The sequence below is a fragment of the Rhinolophus ferrumequinum genome, chromosome 18, assembly GCF_004115265.2.
Source record: "Rhinolophus ferrumequinum isolate MPI-CBG mRhiFer1 chromosome 18, mRhiFer1_v1.p, whole genome shotgun sequence".
Taxonomy (NCBI): domain Eukaryota; kingdom Metazoa; phylum Chordata; class Mammalia; order Chiroptera; family Rhinolophidae; genus Rhinolophus; species Rhinolophus ferrumequinum.
Window position 1 is genome coordinate 30,804,158 of NC_046301.1, and position 14,148 is coordinate 30,818,305.

At 44.7% G+C, this 14,148-nt stretch overlaps 1 protein-coding gene across 1 annotated transcript; it reads left to right on the plus strand.

The window, feature by feature from the left end:
• The first annotated feature begins 1,376 nt into the window (after positions 1–1,376).
• Positions 1,377–12,726, plus strand: PRSS55 (serine protease 55). Its single transcript, XM_033135411.1, has 4 exons — positions 1,377–1,380; positions 2,135–2,377; positions 3,859–4,001; positions 12,424–12,726. The coding sequence occupies exons 1-4, from the start codon at positions 1,377–1,379 to the stop codon at positions 12,724–12,726; spliced, it is 693 nt and encodes a 230-aa protein (XP_032991302.1).
• Positions 12,727–14,148: the final 1,422 nt, after the last annotated feature.

Here is a 14,148-nt window from a genome sequence, read left to right on the forward strand (position 1 = left end):
TCTCCGTGCCTTTCTTCCGTAGTCTCATCTCTCTTCTTCTGCCTCCCTCTACCACTGTTAAGGACTCTTGTGATTACATTGGCCCGCTCTGCTAATCCAGGATAAGCTCCCCATTTTAAAGTCAGCTGACTCGCAACTTTAATTCTATCTCCAAAATCCCTTTTGCCTTGTAAGACAACATCCACAAGTCCCAGGGCATGGTCCACTAGGACATGGGCATCTTTTGGGGGGTGTTTTTCTGCCTGCCACTCCATAGTTGATACTGGACAAGTGTTTTCCTCCAATTTCTCTTGGATGAGAACAGGAATAAGCTCAGTGAAGTGACTTGCCCGAGATCACAATGTTGGAGGGGGTATGGAGCCAATATCTCTGACCCATGTCTCAAACCCTGGGTAACAAAAATTAAGTATCTGTTAGCTTACTCGTGTTCCTGGGCTACTTCCCTGGGCCAACCTTAGTTTCTTTATGTCTAAAATGGGCGTAATGGTAGCTACTTAGAAGCCTCCTATGGATATTGACTAAGTGGTGCATCTTTTCCCTTCCATTCTGCCAGAATGTGGTATAAGACCCATTTTTGAGGGAGGACCTCGGTATTCCAGAATCATAGAGGGGATGGAGGCTGAGGTGGGTGAGTTTCCATGGCTGGTGAGTATTCAGGCAAGAAATGAACATTTCTGTGGCGGCACGATCATCAACGAGTGGTGGATTGTCACTGCTGCTCACTGCTTATTTAATGAGGAGCTAGTGTAAGTATCAAGAGCCCATCCCTGTCGCTTCTGACAGGGCTCCCCCCTGACGCACCCCCACACTCAGCCCAGACCTGATTGCTAAGGGGAATCCTAGGGCTGCTCAGTGCTAACTGAGACATTGCGGTGACCACCCATCCCCTCCACCCCTGGGGATGAGGAGGCAGCGAACCTGACGCTGGTACTCTGCTCTGCCCTCCTCGTTGTCACCCAGGGCCAATAACTATGGCTTCCCTGCGGTCATACACTGTGGTCCTAGGAACGCCTGTGGCCTGGTGGGGCCAAAGCGCTTGGTCCGTTTACCTTTCCTCGGTCAGTGAAGTCCTTTTAAGAGGACATTTTCCTAATTCTGGAAGTCTGGATTTCTGGGCCACCCTACTTCCCTGCTTCTTGTACAGTTTTCTCTGTGCTCCAGCCGACTGGTGGAAAATCTAGCATTTACTCGTGGCTAATCATGTGCCAGTGACCTTCTAAAAAACTACCTGCGTTAACTTCTTTAATCCTGCCACAACCCTGAGACACATAGAATGAATAAGTCCCTTTTAACTCATTCAATCTTACAACAATCGCCAGAGGCAGGCAGAATGAACAGCCTTATTTTATAGAGAAGGCAACTAAGGTCCAATGAGGATGGGTGAGTGACCCAAGGTACACAGCTCGGCTCGTAGACAGAAACAGGATTTCAATCCGGGGTCCAGTGCTGTGCTTTCTGCTACAATTGCTACACCCCCTCAAGGACATTTGAAGATTCACAGACTAAAGTTAAAGGGCTAATCAAATACCTGGGGGAAGTTTCATCATGCCATAGCCAAGGAACCTAGCCATACCTGATCCCGGGGGATCCTTAAAGACTGACTGTTGGAAAGTTCCCAACTATTCTGTCTGAAGGGAGTTTCTGAATTATTACTGAGGATTTTTTTCTGCTTAATCAGTGGCAAGTCTAGATTAAATTCTGTCCCAGGGTCTCGAAGTTGCTGACAGACACATCAATGTAACAATACCATACTTATCTGAGGGCTAGTTTGATTTGTGCCGGCTGTTGTGTGTTGTTTTTATTTTTATTTTATTTATTTTATTATATTCTTTTATTTTATCTGTGGGCTCTTTGGAGCAGCCTTTGCACCAGGAGGCAGGAGTAAGTATCTCGTTCACATCTCTGGGATTGTACTGGGGCAGCGGTGGAGCTGTGGCCTGCCACACCGGCTCTTTCACACTCCTTCTTGACCCTTCTCAAATTCTCACATCTCCCGAGCAACAGCCTCAGTAGGACAAGTCCTAAAGGCCTCTAGCACTATATAGGATGTAGGTTTTTTTAAGCACTGGGTGCTTTGTGACTTTCCTTCCCCTCCCACCTTCCCGTCTCTGGCTCTGTGCTGCCAGTCCTACAGACCTGAGTGTCGTGCTGGGAACCGGCAACTTGCAGAGCCCATCCCTGGACATAAAGGGCGTCTCCAGCATCATTATTCACAAGGACTTTAAAAAGCCTAGCATGGACAATGACATCGCGTTGCTGCTGTTGAATTCACGCATCACGTTCAGCGGCCTGAAGGAACCCATCTGCATGCCTCGGAAGGCCAGCCCTGCTACATGGCGCGAGTGCTGGGTGGCAGGATGGGGGCAGACCAAAACCGGTACGTGACTGCTCAGCATCTCCTGAGGCCTGCTGGGGGAGGAGCCACATCCCAGGCGTCTGAGGATGGGCCACTCAATCTAAAGAAGAAGGGAGGAGAGTGGACAGGGGAGAGGAAGGAGGGATGAGGAAAGGACTTGCACTGGAACAAATCCCTGCACAGCAGAGGCTCACAAAGGCCCAATCTCAGCCTCTTCCGAGGGCCAAAGAGGCAATTCTCCAAGGCCCCAAGCTGAGATGCCAGGTCTGAGCCAGTCCCCAAGCCTGCAGCCAGTACCGAAAAGTCTTGTTTGTTTAATTGAATTTAAACTCTCCAGTTTGTCAGGGGCCCCGCTACTCTCCATTCTTTCACATCTCCCTTGATTCACACGTTGAATCACACATTGATTCACACATGCTTCCCACCAAGTTCCTACAGGCATTCGGGATGCCTGCCCTGGCTTAGATGTTTGATGGCCCTGGAATGTTGCCCAGCCACCCTCAGAAATTAATCTGCTGTTACTTGTTACCTGTTGTTACATTGTTACTTGGCCAAAATAAAAGAAACTGTACGAGGGCAGAAAGGGATTATGAAAGAACACCCCCCCAAAAAAAACAAAAAAAAAATCTTAATAAAACCTTGGACTGTCCCCAATGAAAACTCAACAAAACCAAGAGCCAATGGGTAGGGGAGGGGATGGGCATAGCACAGCACTGTCTCAGGCCTGAAAGAGACTCCAGGTCCATAGGGATGCTTTGCAATGAGCTGGGGTCTGGAAAATGGGAGGTATTTCAGGAGTTTCGTAGCTGGACAGTATGTGGTGTAACATTGATTCTGGGTGCCAGGCACTACTCAAAAGTTAGAAGTGGAGGAGGAGGTCTACCAGATTTAAAATACTCAGTAAGGAGAAGAATTTTGAAATCTTTGTGTGGTCAGAGTTAATTAGATGGAGAGAAATTCAGACAAATTCCTGGAAGCTGTCTGGAAAGGGCCGTGGCAAATCCCCTGTAAAGACTTGCAGCCAACCTATCCTTACCTAGAGGACCTGGAAGCGTTTTCACTGGGAGTGCAACCCACTCCCAGCAGCCTTGTGTTAGGGAACCGCCATTCTCTCCTAATTGAAAGTGGTGATTGGCAGATACGATGCAGAGGCAGGATTAGGCCGAGGAATGATCACTAGCCAGTTCCAAGAAGTCCAGTCTGTAGGTCTGGCTGGAGTCAAGCTGGGAGTCTTCTTGGAAGCAGGAATATGATTTTGAATGAGAGGAATGATTCAAGGAGGTGGAGAATCGTTTGGGGAAACCTGGGAGGGTGGAGTGCGTAAACTGTGTGGGATTACTGGAAGGAAGTAGAGTGTGAGGGGCTGTGAGGATGGGAAAGAAGGTGGAGGGGGGCTGGTGGGACGCAAGGATGCTCAGCGTCATCGGGGAGACGGTCAGTTGCAGCATCAGCACTGGGACTGCTGTCCAGTGACTTTTCTAATGTGCTTTCTCTGGGGCCAGACGACAGAAACTCGATGAAAACAGATCTGATGAAAGTGCCAATGATCCTCATGGATTGGGAGAAATGTTCCAAGCTGTTTCCAAAACTTACCAAAAATATGCTGTGTGCTGGATATGAGAATGAGAGCTACGATGCGTGCCAGGTAACCAAGGGATATCCCCACCCTCACCCTATAGGTCCCTATCCCCCCAGGGCTGCTGATACAAGGGTATCCTCTCTCCACTGGGAATGAACAACAAGAGTCTGGAAAATGTGTGGGGATCAGGGTTTGGTTATGGGAACAAGGACACGGATTGGGGAGTACTCATTGTCAGGTCCTTGAATATCAGCACATGCCTGGGAGTCAGCATGCAGCAACCTTGCATGAATATTGAAGGTCTTCTCCAAGTACACTAGACTTTTTCCATTACTAAGACTTCTAAAAAACAAAAATCCAAGGAGGATTTGAAATCCATACAGGGAAACATTTTAATTCATTCATTTAGCAATGTTTTTTGAGCATAGTAAGCCCTGGGGATAAGCATGAATGAGACATGGTTTCTCACCTAAGGGAGCCCACAAGCTCCTGGGCAGATAGGTGGGTAAACAACTGTAATATATTGGGTGATGCATGTGTGTTTCATTGAACCAAAGTGTGGTATCTTAGCTTCTCTTTAATAAAATGAACGCAAAAATCAAAAAAGAAGATCACTGTTTGATTGATGCTAGAAAATATAGAAAAGCACTACTCAGAAATTAGCTTCCTCTGGCTCTGAGGATGGTGATGGACTTTATCTTTAAAGCTCAAAGATGCTCTCTTCCTCTTGGGAGGGATCCCCTGATGAGCCCACTGAGTCGTCCTTATCAGCTAGACAGGGGATCTGGTCATTGGTGTAAAACTATAAACGCAGACGTTAAATATTCAGTAGAGTGATGGAAGGCTGTCTCGTGGAAGGGGAGAGTATTTATCCACAGAATTATCCGTCACTGTTTAATGTTAGGAAATTGTATTTTTCCCTGGTAGACGATGAGATGAGGCCTTGGGAGGGAGTTGCTTGGATAGGGGTTAGGGGCATGGATGGAGCAGAGAATGGAGAAAGGGCTCTGAGGAAGAGTGGACTCCAGCAGCAATGGCACCAGGTTTAAAAGGAGTCCCCCATGTGGTGAGTACCGTGAAGACCAAAACGAGAGACAGAATCAATGTCACTGGAACCGTGTGTTTTCCTCACAATATCGACCACTGAAAATATAGCAAAACAGACAATTAAATTAGGATTTCTGTTATGGACAAGATGGAGTAGGCATATTTCTCCCCATCCCTTCCATTCAGTACAGCTAAAAGCAGTGGACCGTATATTATAAAACAAAAATAAAGGCTCTGAAGGTGGAGAGAAGAAGAGAGACTGACAGGATATCCTAATATTTAAGGAGTGAGAGAGCAGTGGGTTCCTTGGGTTTTCTTTTGGCTTCTGATATAACCCAGACTGGATTCTAGAGAACCCTGCAACTCAGAAATGCCAATCGGCACAGAGAAAAACCAAACCAAACGAAACAAGAAAGCTTTCTCTCTCTTTGGACCAGGAAAATGGCAACCTAGCAAGGCAGAAACTTTTTACCAATAAATATTTTATTCCAGCCAAACACCAGGAAAGATCCCACAGTCCTCCTACCCCATCAACCAAGGTCAAGTGAACAACCTCAACTTGCCCCCTTCTGCTGCCTGCCGTGGTGGTGTCAGAGGAGGCTAAGTGGACAGCCAGGACTTTGACCTCCATCTAGTTGTCATGAGCCATTCTGCCCCCGCTCAGTGGCAGTGTAGCCCCCCCGAGGAGCAGGCCTTTCACCCCACCCAGAGGTACCTGAGCACTCCTGCCCCAGCCATCATGATACAGATGGTGTCATCGCTGGCCTGAGTGGGGAATCTGGACTTCCACCCCAATCCAATGGTAAAGCGTTGGTATTCTCTTTCCTCCACTCCAGTTTTATAAGAGGTCTGTAAAACAGAAGATTTAGATAAGAGCCAGACTCTGGTAACCTAATACTTAGGACAATTCTCAAGACAGGACCTGTCATAACTACAACAGTTGCACTAACATATATGGATTCGATTTATTGATAAGCATAGGATGAGGAGAAACAAAGCTACAATCTGAGTAAAGAATCCTTTTTTTACAAAAATTGAGAATTATTAATTCCTAGATTAAGTTCAATTAAGACCATTCAAAATGAATCATACACTTAACTATAAACTTATGAAAACTTTTAGGAAAAAAATGTAGAAAATCTTTTGGACATAGATTGACACCAAAAACACAACTCAGAAAAGGAAAAATTGATAAACCAGACCTCATCAAAATTAAAAACTTTTGCTCTACAAAAGACTTGATTAAGAGGATGAAAAGACAAGCTACAGAATGGGAAATAATATCCAACAAAAGAATTATAGTTTGAATATATGAGTATAAAGAACTCTCAAATTCAACAGCAGAAAAACAAACTATCAAATTAGAAAATGGGCAAAAGACATGAACAGACATTTTACTAAAGACGATATACAGATGGCAAATAAGAACATGGAAAGATGTTCAACGTCATCCACCATTAAACAAATGAACCCCAATGAGATCACTGCATACCTCTCAAAATGGCCAAAATTAAAAAAAAAAGTAGTGACAAAACCAAAGGCTGACAAGAATACAAAGAAACTGGATCACTCATATATTGCTGGTGGGACTTTAAAATAGTCAAATCACTCTGTAAAACAGTATTCCAGTTTCCTGAAAAAAATGAACGTGTTCTTGCCATACAACACAGCAAATGCAACTTGGAGGCATTTATTCCAAAGAAATGAAGGCTGGTGTTCACACAAAAACCTGTACAGCAGTGTGTGTGTGGCAACTTTATTTATAATAGCTCCAAACTGGAAACAAATGTCCTTCAAGATGTGGATGGTTCAATAAAGTATGGTACATCCAAACCACTCAGCTATGACAAGAAACAACTATTGGTAATGCAACAATGTGGATGGATCTCCAGACTCAATGCTGTGTGAAACAAGTCAATTCTCAAAGGCCCCACACTGTATAATTCTACTTACATAACATTCTTGAAATTAAAAAAAAAAATTTAGAAATGGTTAGTGGTTGCCACAGGGGTCAAGAAGGGGTGGGGTGCGCAGGAAGTGGATGTAACATAAAAAGGGCAGCAGGAGGGGTCCCTGTGGAGACGGGAATGTTCTGTATCCTGACTGTATCTCCATGGATATCCTAGTTGTACTATTGTACTATCGTTTTGCAAGATGCTATTGTTGGCGGAAACGTGAAAGGGGTACATGGAATCTCTCTGTATCATTTCTTACCACCGCATTTAATCTACAATTATATCAAAAATGAAAAACAGAGAAGACAAAGCTTTCCAAACTTTAGGAAGCAGTTAAAGGAAGATCTCAGATCATAGCCATGCCACAGACCTAGGGAACAACCAGTTCACAATGGTTTTGAACTGGTTCCCTTTGTCTCCTAGGGAACAGGAGACAAAGCGCTCCAGTATCAATAGACAAGGGGAGACACCATTTAATAGACAATGTGATTGGAGAGAGCGAGCATTCCAGAGGAGAACCTGGGAAAAATCGTAGAGGCTTGAAACAGCATCACGTGTTCAGGGGACTCCCAATACTTCAGAAGCCAAAGGGAACACACGATGACTCTGGAGAGGTGAGCAGAACTCACTGTTATCCCAAACTGCCACTCCTATTGCTCACCCAAGAATGTTAGAATCAGGCCCCACCCGTACTCCCACCTCTCCTTTCAGTCTCTTTGATTCAACACCATCCCATATCCAAATGGCCAAAGACAACTGTGGCAAAATTTAAAATAATAGTGTCATCTTTGCTGACATTATCTGTACCCTTTCTTTGCTTCAGTGGCTGGACCTCCCATCTGGAATCTAGGAATTTTGCTTCAATCCCTCCCCTATCAAAATATACTTTAATGAAAGCTTCTAAAATTAATCATCTATTCCTTAAGAGTGCTATAAATAAATATGCTGTTATTGTTGTAAGCCCTTTTTAAAAATGTTGTGAAGTGGAAAGCTTCGCTGTCTATTTAGAAAGCTGTCTGTTGTCAACAATAAGCTGACAGTGATCCAGGCAAGGAAATTTTTCAGAAATTACACAATATTAGCATCACCTAAAAACAGATAAACCAGGGTCCCTTAAGGTTTAAAAATAATGGCCCTTACAAGTAAAATCACATCTTTAAATTTAGCTGACTTTAAAAAAGCATGGAGTCACATAATTAAGGGAAATCATCATTTTATAACAAAAAACATTTAAATATGTTCAAAATAATGGCAGTAAGATTATGCGATGCTTAAAATACTAATTAAAAGTAAATGTTAAAATGAAAAACAATTGGATTTTGGATTTACTTTTCCCAGCTCTTTTCTTCTTTGTAATGTCCTAAGATTATACTATGGGGATAAAAAGCATTTGATTTAAAAAAATAATTTTTTAAGTGGCATAGTCAAGCAAACTACAAAATCAAACATATCCCAAGAAGTGACACGATACTTCTCTGAATGACGAACTCCCCCTGGAGCCCGGGCCGCCGCAGTGAACCACGCTGCTTTCCCAACTGTCTCCTCAGCAACAACAGAAAAGGTGTCTTATTCATGTGTGAATTCCCAGTGCCTAGTGCAGTGCGTGGCATGGGAAAAAGGCTCAGCAAATGTTAATCAAATAGGTGAACTTTCCAAGGAAGCCAGCACCTATCTGCCTGCAAATGAGCCCTCATGGAGGGGACATCTGAGAGGGGTCCTGAAGGCGGGGAGTCTGCAGGTGGAGAGGAGGTTATGCGCTGGCTGATCGCTGGGCTGTCGGACAGTCTGCTTCTGGGGCTACCAAGCTGACCTGGGTTTAGACCCAAGCTGCTTTTTTTAAGCTTCTTTGTTTCTTTGTTTCTTTCTTTCTTTCTTTCTTTCTTTCTTCTTTCTTTCTTTCTTTCTTTCTTTCTTTCTTTCTTTCTTTCTTTCTTTCTTTCTTTCTTTCTTTCTTTCTTTCTTTCTTTCTTTCTTCTTCCTTCCTTCCTTCCTTCCTTCCTTCCTTCCTTCCTTCCTTCCTTCCTTCCTTCCTTCCTTCCTTCCTTCCTTCCTTCCTTCCTTCCTTCCTTTCTTTTTCTTTCTCTCTTTCTTTCTCTCTTTCTCTTTCTTTCTTTCTAGTTTATTGGGGTGACAACGGTTAGTAAAGTTACATAGGTTTCAGGTGTACAATACTGTAACACATCATCTATATATCACATTGTATGTTCCCTACCCAGAGTCAGTTCTCTTTCATCACCATATATTTGATCCTTTTTACCCTCATCTATCATCCCCTCCGCCCTTACCATCTGGTCACCATAAACTACTGTCTGTGTCTATGAGTTTTTGTTTCTTCATTTGTTTGTGTGGTATATAAGACTTTATTTTTTTAAGGCAGTTTTAGGTTTACAGAAAAAGTGAGAGGAGAGTAGAGATATTTCCCACGTGGCCTCTGTCCCCACGCATTCATAACCTCCTCCACTACCAACATCCCGAAGGGGGGGCACATGTGTGGTGACTGATGAACCCACACTGACACGTCATTGTCCCCCAGAGCCCACAGTTTACATTAGGGTCACTCTTGGTGGTGTGCATCCTATGGGTTTGGACATATGTGGAATGACATATGTCCACCATTATAATATCATGCAGTGATTGCACTGCCCTGGCTACTTTCCAGGGTGTTACTTTGAACGTATCACTCATGACGCTTGCACAAACATCTTATTTCATTTCATAGAATCTTAGACTTTTAGAGCTGACAAGGAATATAGAAAATATTTAATCAAAACTCTGTTTCACAGATGAGAAAGCACAGGTATTTTAGTCACCAATCATTTCCTTCACTATCTGAATGGATCCAAAGCGGTATGCCACCTTCATAGCTCTTTCCCACACCATCAGTAATGTTCTCGCCACTGCCCTGGAACATTGACTGGGCAGGTCTCACTCTCCCTGCTTAGACACATGAGAATTTCAGTGATTTCCCCTTCTTCGTCCAGGTAGTGGTGGGTCCAGGCTGGAAACCAGGTCATGTGCTTCTATCCCAAAAAGGACAAGCGTGAGCACATGGTGTAATTATCTCACAGCTGTGATGCTGGGCGGCTCTAACCAGGCAGGTTCCCCAGCTGCCAGCCTTAGTCCTTGAAAGAAAGTCCCCCTCGGGTGGGCTGTCATCTGTCCCAGGTGCTGGCTGGCTGAAGCCAGACCCTTCTTTTAGGCAATCCTTTCTTTCCCAGAGGAAGAGGAAACAACGGTAAAGACTTTATGCATGGAAGGACATTTATTTATTTATAGATGTCCCTCTGGGTCCCAGCAGTCCATGAAGGGTCTCTGTTTCCTAAATATACAAGTAATGCTTGTAATACGTAAGTGTCAAATAATAATACTAATACATTTCTGGATCATTTACTACATAGCATTTACTCTGTGCTGAGTGATTGATAGATTGTTTTAAAATTTCACTGTCAACAATCTTGGGAAGTAGTTGGTATTATCTCCATTTTAATGACATTTTAATAACTTATAAAAGTTATTTGCCCAAGGACAGTTCTCTCCTTGTTATGTAAGTAAATAACAATCAAGGAAATGTATTAACAAAAATTTTTATTATAACATTCATGCCTTCATAAAATTGAAGAAAATTATTAAAAACAGCATTTATGGAACAAGCTGGTTGCGTAGAAATTGGAACAAGCTATTTGAGTAGAAACCCTGTTGATGAGGTTCTTGCCCCATGACTTTGAAACAGACCTAGCACAAAGAAAAGCACAAGCCCACAAGACAGAGCGGCTAAGTGTTAGAGGCAACGTTTCGTACTGGAAAGGGTATTTTGGTTTTGGCCCATAGACACTTACTGGGTGTCCTTGAGTTCCGATTTCTCTGTTAATTCTGTACTGTTTAATCCTTTGCTTGGTGATGCTTTGCACAGTCCACCCAAACTCCACTTGAACACAATTTATTCATTATCTTCCCCTGCTTTTTATCTTTGTTAACCATACCCTGTGACCTTGGAACTAGTCTTCACACATCCATGTCCAGTGTCATCAGTCACCAGATCATGTGGGTTTCAATCCATCCCTGCCTCTCTGACCTTCTCATGCCCTGTTTCAGATCCTCATCATTTTCACCTTCTCTTAATTAGTCCCTCTAACTTCTGTCCCACTCCTCTCCAATAGATCCCACACACTCTCTTTCTGTTAAATTCCTATTCACCCTCCACATGAAATGCTCTGAAGTCTATTCGGACAGAACTTTCCCTCAACAGAATCAATTCGTCTCCCGCTGCACTGCCTCCATATCTTCTTCATTCTTCTCCTGCCCCACCAAACACAGTGGGTCCTATTTGTTTTCATTTTTATCTCCTCCACTAGACCATAAGGTCATGTATCCCAAATTCCTGACAATTAGTTCTTCCTCTATGAACATTTGTTAAGTGGGAGGGATAAAACCACTTCTGACCTTCAATTTTCTAATTATAAAATGAGAACCAAAATACTTACGTCAACGGAGATGAGAGGTGGTGAGGTTGATGAGAAAAATAAGTCAAGGGCTTAACACAGTGCCCCGTAATCCTCCGCCTCCCCTGTTAGAGTCCATTATAAGATTCCTTCATTCTAGTCACCTGTTTATGATCGTGGAAAGGGAGGCCGTCTCTCCACTAAAGAAGACTATTTGAATGACTATAGTCATGCAGCTCCTTCCGTGAGACGTGAGTAGCAAGGTGGAAAGAACGTGTGCTTTGGCATCAGAAGTCCTGGTTCCAACTCTGGCCGAGCTACTATGTAACGCTGAGCAAACCCTTCCTCCTCCTTAAGCCTCAATGTCCCTGTATTAAATGGATGGAGGGAAGCCATGTATATGTGTGGTACACGGTAGGGACTTGGATCATATTTTCTGTATAAATAACCATGTGGGTCATAGAACCACGTGATGCCATGATGCCACCCGGGAGGGACCACACATTCAGCAAAGTTTAGCTCATTTGCCTCCTGCAAACACCCACACCAAAGAATTAGAAAGGAATATGATTCTCCCTCATGCCTCTGGAAGACCATCAAAGGAGACCCCATTCATATCCATGACCCCAACAGCGCTTCTCATGTCTGTTTTCACTCCTTCCCTTTACGCCCTTTACAGAGCTTCTGGTTTGATTAGACCCATAAAACTAGTCCCCACTCTTCTCGTAGCCTCTGCAACGTTTACTCCGTCTGCCAGGTCCCGTCTCACTGTTTTGCTGATGGAGTATTTTTTCGCCCAGCCCTTCTTCCTCCTGCTCTCTCTTCAGTCCTGTCCCATCCACTGCCCATCCTGGACACCCCACAAGTCCCAGAACCAGCCTGACAGCAGCACACTCCTCCCACGGACCTGGCATAGGGGCGGGCATTGGACAGCAATGACCGATTTCCTTTGGCAGCCTGGCGTAGGGCAGGTCCATGCGTCCTCTCCCTGCCTCAAATGGACAGTTTAGAATGGGACTTGCTACTGAACTATGTTCTCTGCCCCAGGGTGACAGCGGAGGGCCTCTCGTCTGCACCACAGAGTCTGACAAGAAGTGGTACCAGGTGGGCATCATCAGCTGGGGAAGGAGCTGTGGAAAGAAGAACACTCCAGGCATATACACCTTGTTAGAAAATTACAGCCTCTGGATCAAGAAGGTGACTGAATTAGAGGGAAGGCCCTATAACGCCAAGAAGATGAGAACTCCTCTCCAAAAGAAACTAATAAGATCCCAGGCCTCAGAATCCCTGGAGCCAAGCAGCCCCAAATTCTGGCTCCTGCTCTGCCTTCTGTCCTACATGCTGTTCTAGGCCATTTTCTACCGATAATAAAACAAACGCTATTCCTCAACCAAGGAGGGTTGTGAGAACGTGCCACCAGCAGAGGCTGACTCCAGATTAGAGCTAAGCGCTAGAAACTGAGGCTGATAACAGAAAGGAGGACCAGAAAGTCAGGCAGGCTGGAGCCCTTGTTCGGGGACTGGCCTCTGGGACCCTGCGTTAGTCAGGACTCTTTCCATTACAGGCGAGTTACTGAACTCAAACCATCCAAAGCCAAAAAGGTTTGTCGATGTACATAACAGCAAAAACCAGGAGTGGTATGTTGGCTTCAGTCATGGCTGAATCTAGGAGCTCAACAGATTTTGACAGGGACTGTCTCAAAAACAGCTTCCAAGGGGTGGCCGTGATGACCACCAGTACCTCCAGTTTGGATCCTACCAGCTTAACAGACCCAGTAGAAAGAGATAGCCTCGTTCCTGGGAATTCCAGCAAAAGTCTGTGGTCTAACTCTTGTGATGCCTAAGGCCCTGAAAGCATTTACGTCTGCCCTGAAGGAGACCCTTATCTCCTGTAGCCACAGGGCTGAGATGGCTAAAACTCAAACTCACAATCTCATCCTGTGACTGGCTGAATTACAGACTTGCACTCCCAGCTTCACGGGGTGTCTACCGTTAAAGTGAAGGCATAGATGGCAAACGAATGAGATCCTGAAAGCTGGGATGGTCGTGTGTGAGAACGCGTTGAGGGACGTTGAGCCTCTAAATTCTGAGGAGTTTTCTTTGCCAGTGGCAGCAGTGTCTCCACCCTGCATGGCCTGGGAAAGGGTAATGGCTTCCCCTTAGGCAGCTGCCAAGCAAGACAAGGCTGACCCTCAAGACCCACCCCCATGGCCTTCTCAGCTTCTAGACACATAACTAGACTCAAGTGCCAGCAGGCCTCTAAAGGTGAGGTACAAAGTGTAACCCAGGAGGAAAGCACTGCACGCTGAAAGTACTACTTGAGTTTTCTAATTTGTACAGATAGAAATCGAGGTAACATGTGTGGGAATGGATATTACGACTGGGATAATCCTGGAAGGAACATACAGTTGGAGCACGCTGACATGGGCTCACGAAGCAGGGATTTTTGCATCTAACATTGCATTTAATGTTGCATCTGTATCTACGGTTCCTAGAGTTAGGAAAAGCTCTAACAGTTTGGTTGGTTGGTTGGCTGGGCCACCTAACATGGGCCAAAAGGAGACCCACAGAGAGTGAGTTAGAAATGTTGGACCTGCCTCACTTTAATGTAGAGGAAGGGATTAATGGCTTAGGAAGATTGGAATATTAGAGTGGATTTGTCATTTGAGACCTACTCACCCACACTGGGAAGGTGCAGAGCACACGCCTTTCACCTTACGGTGAGAAGTAGATTTGTGAGGGGAGCCCTGGCGTCTTTGCAGGGTGCTGTGAT

Coding starts and splice junctions, on each gene's coding strand:
- PRSS55 (XM_033135411.1), top strand. Junction 2,378..3,858: donor ATGGGGGCAGACCAAAACCG/GTACGTGACTGC, acceptor CTCTGGGGCCAG/ACGACAGAAACTCGATGAAA. Junction 4,002..12,423: donor AGAGCTACGATGCGTGCCAG/GTAACCAAGGGA, acceptor TCTCTGCCCCAG/GGTGACAGCGGAGGGCCTCT.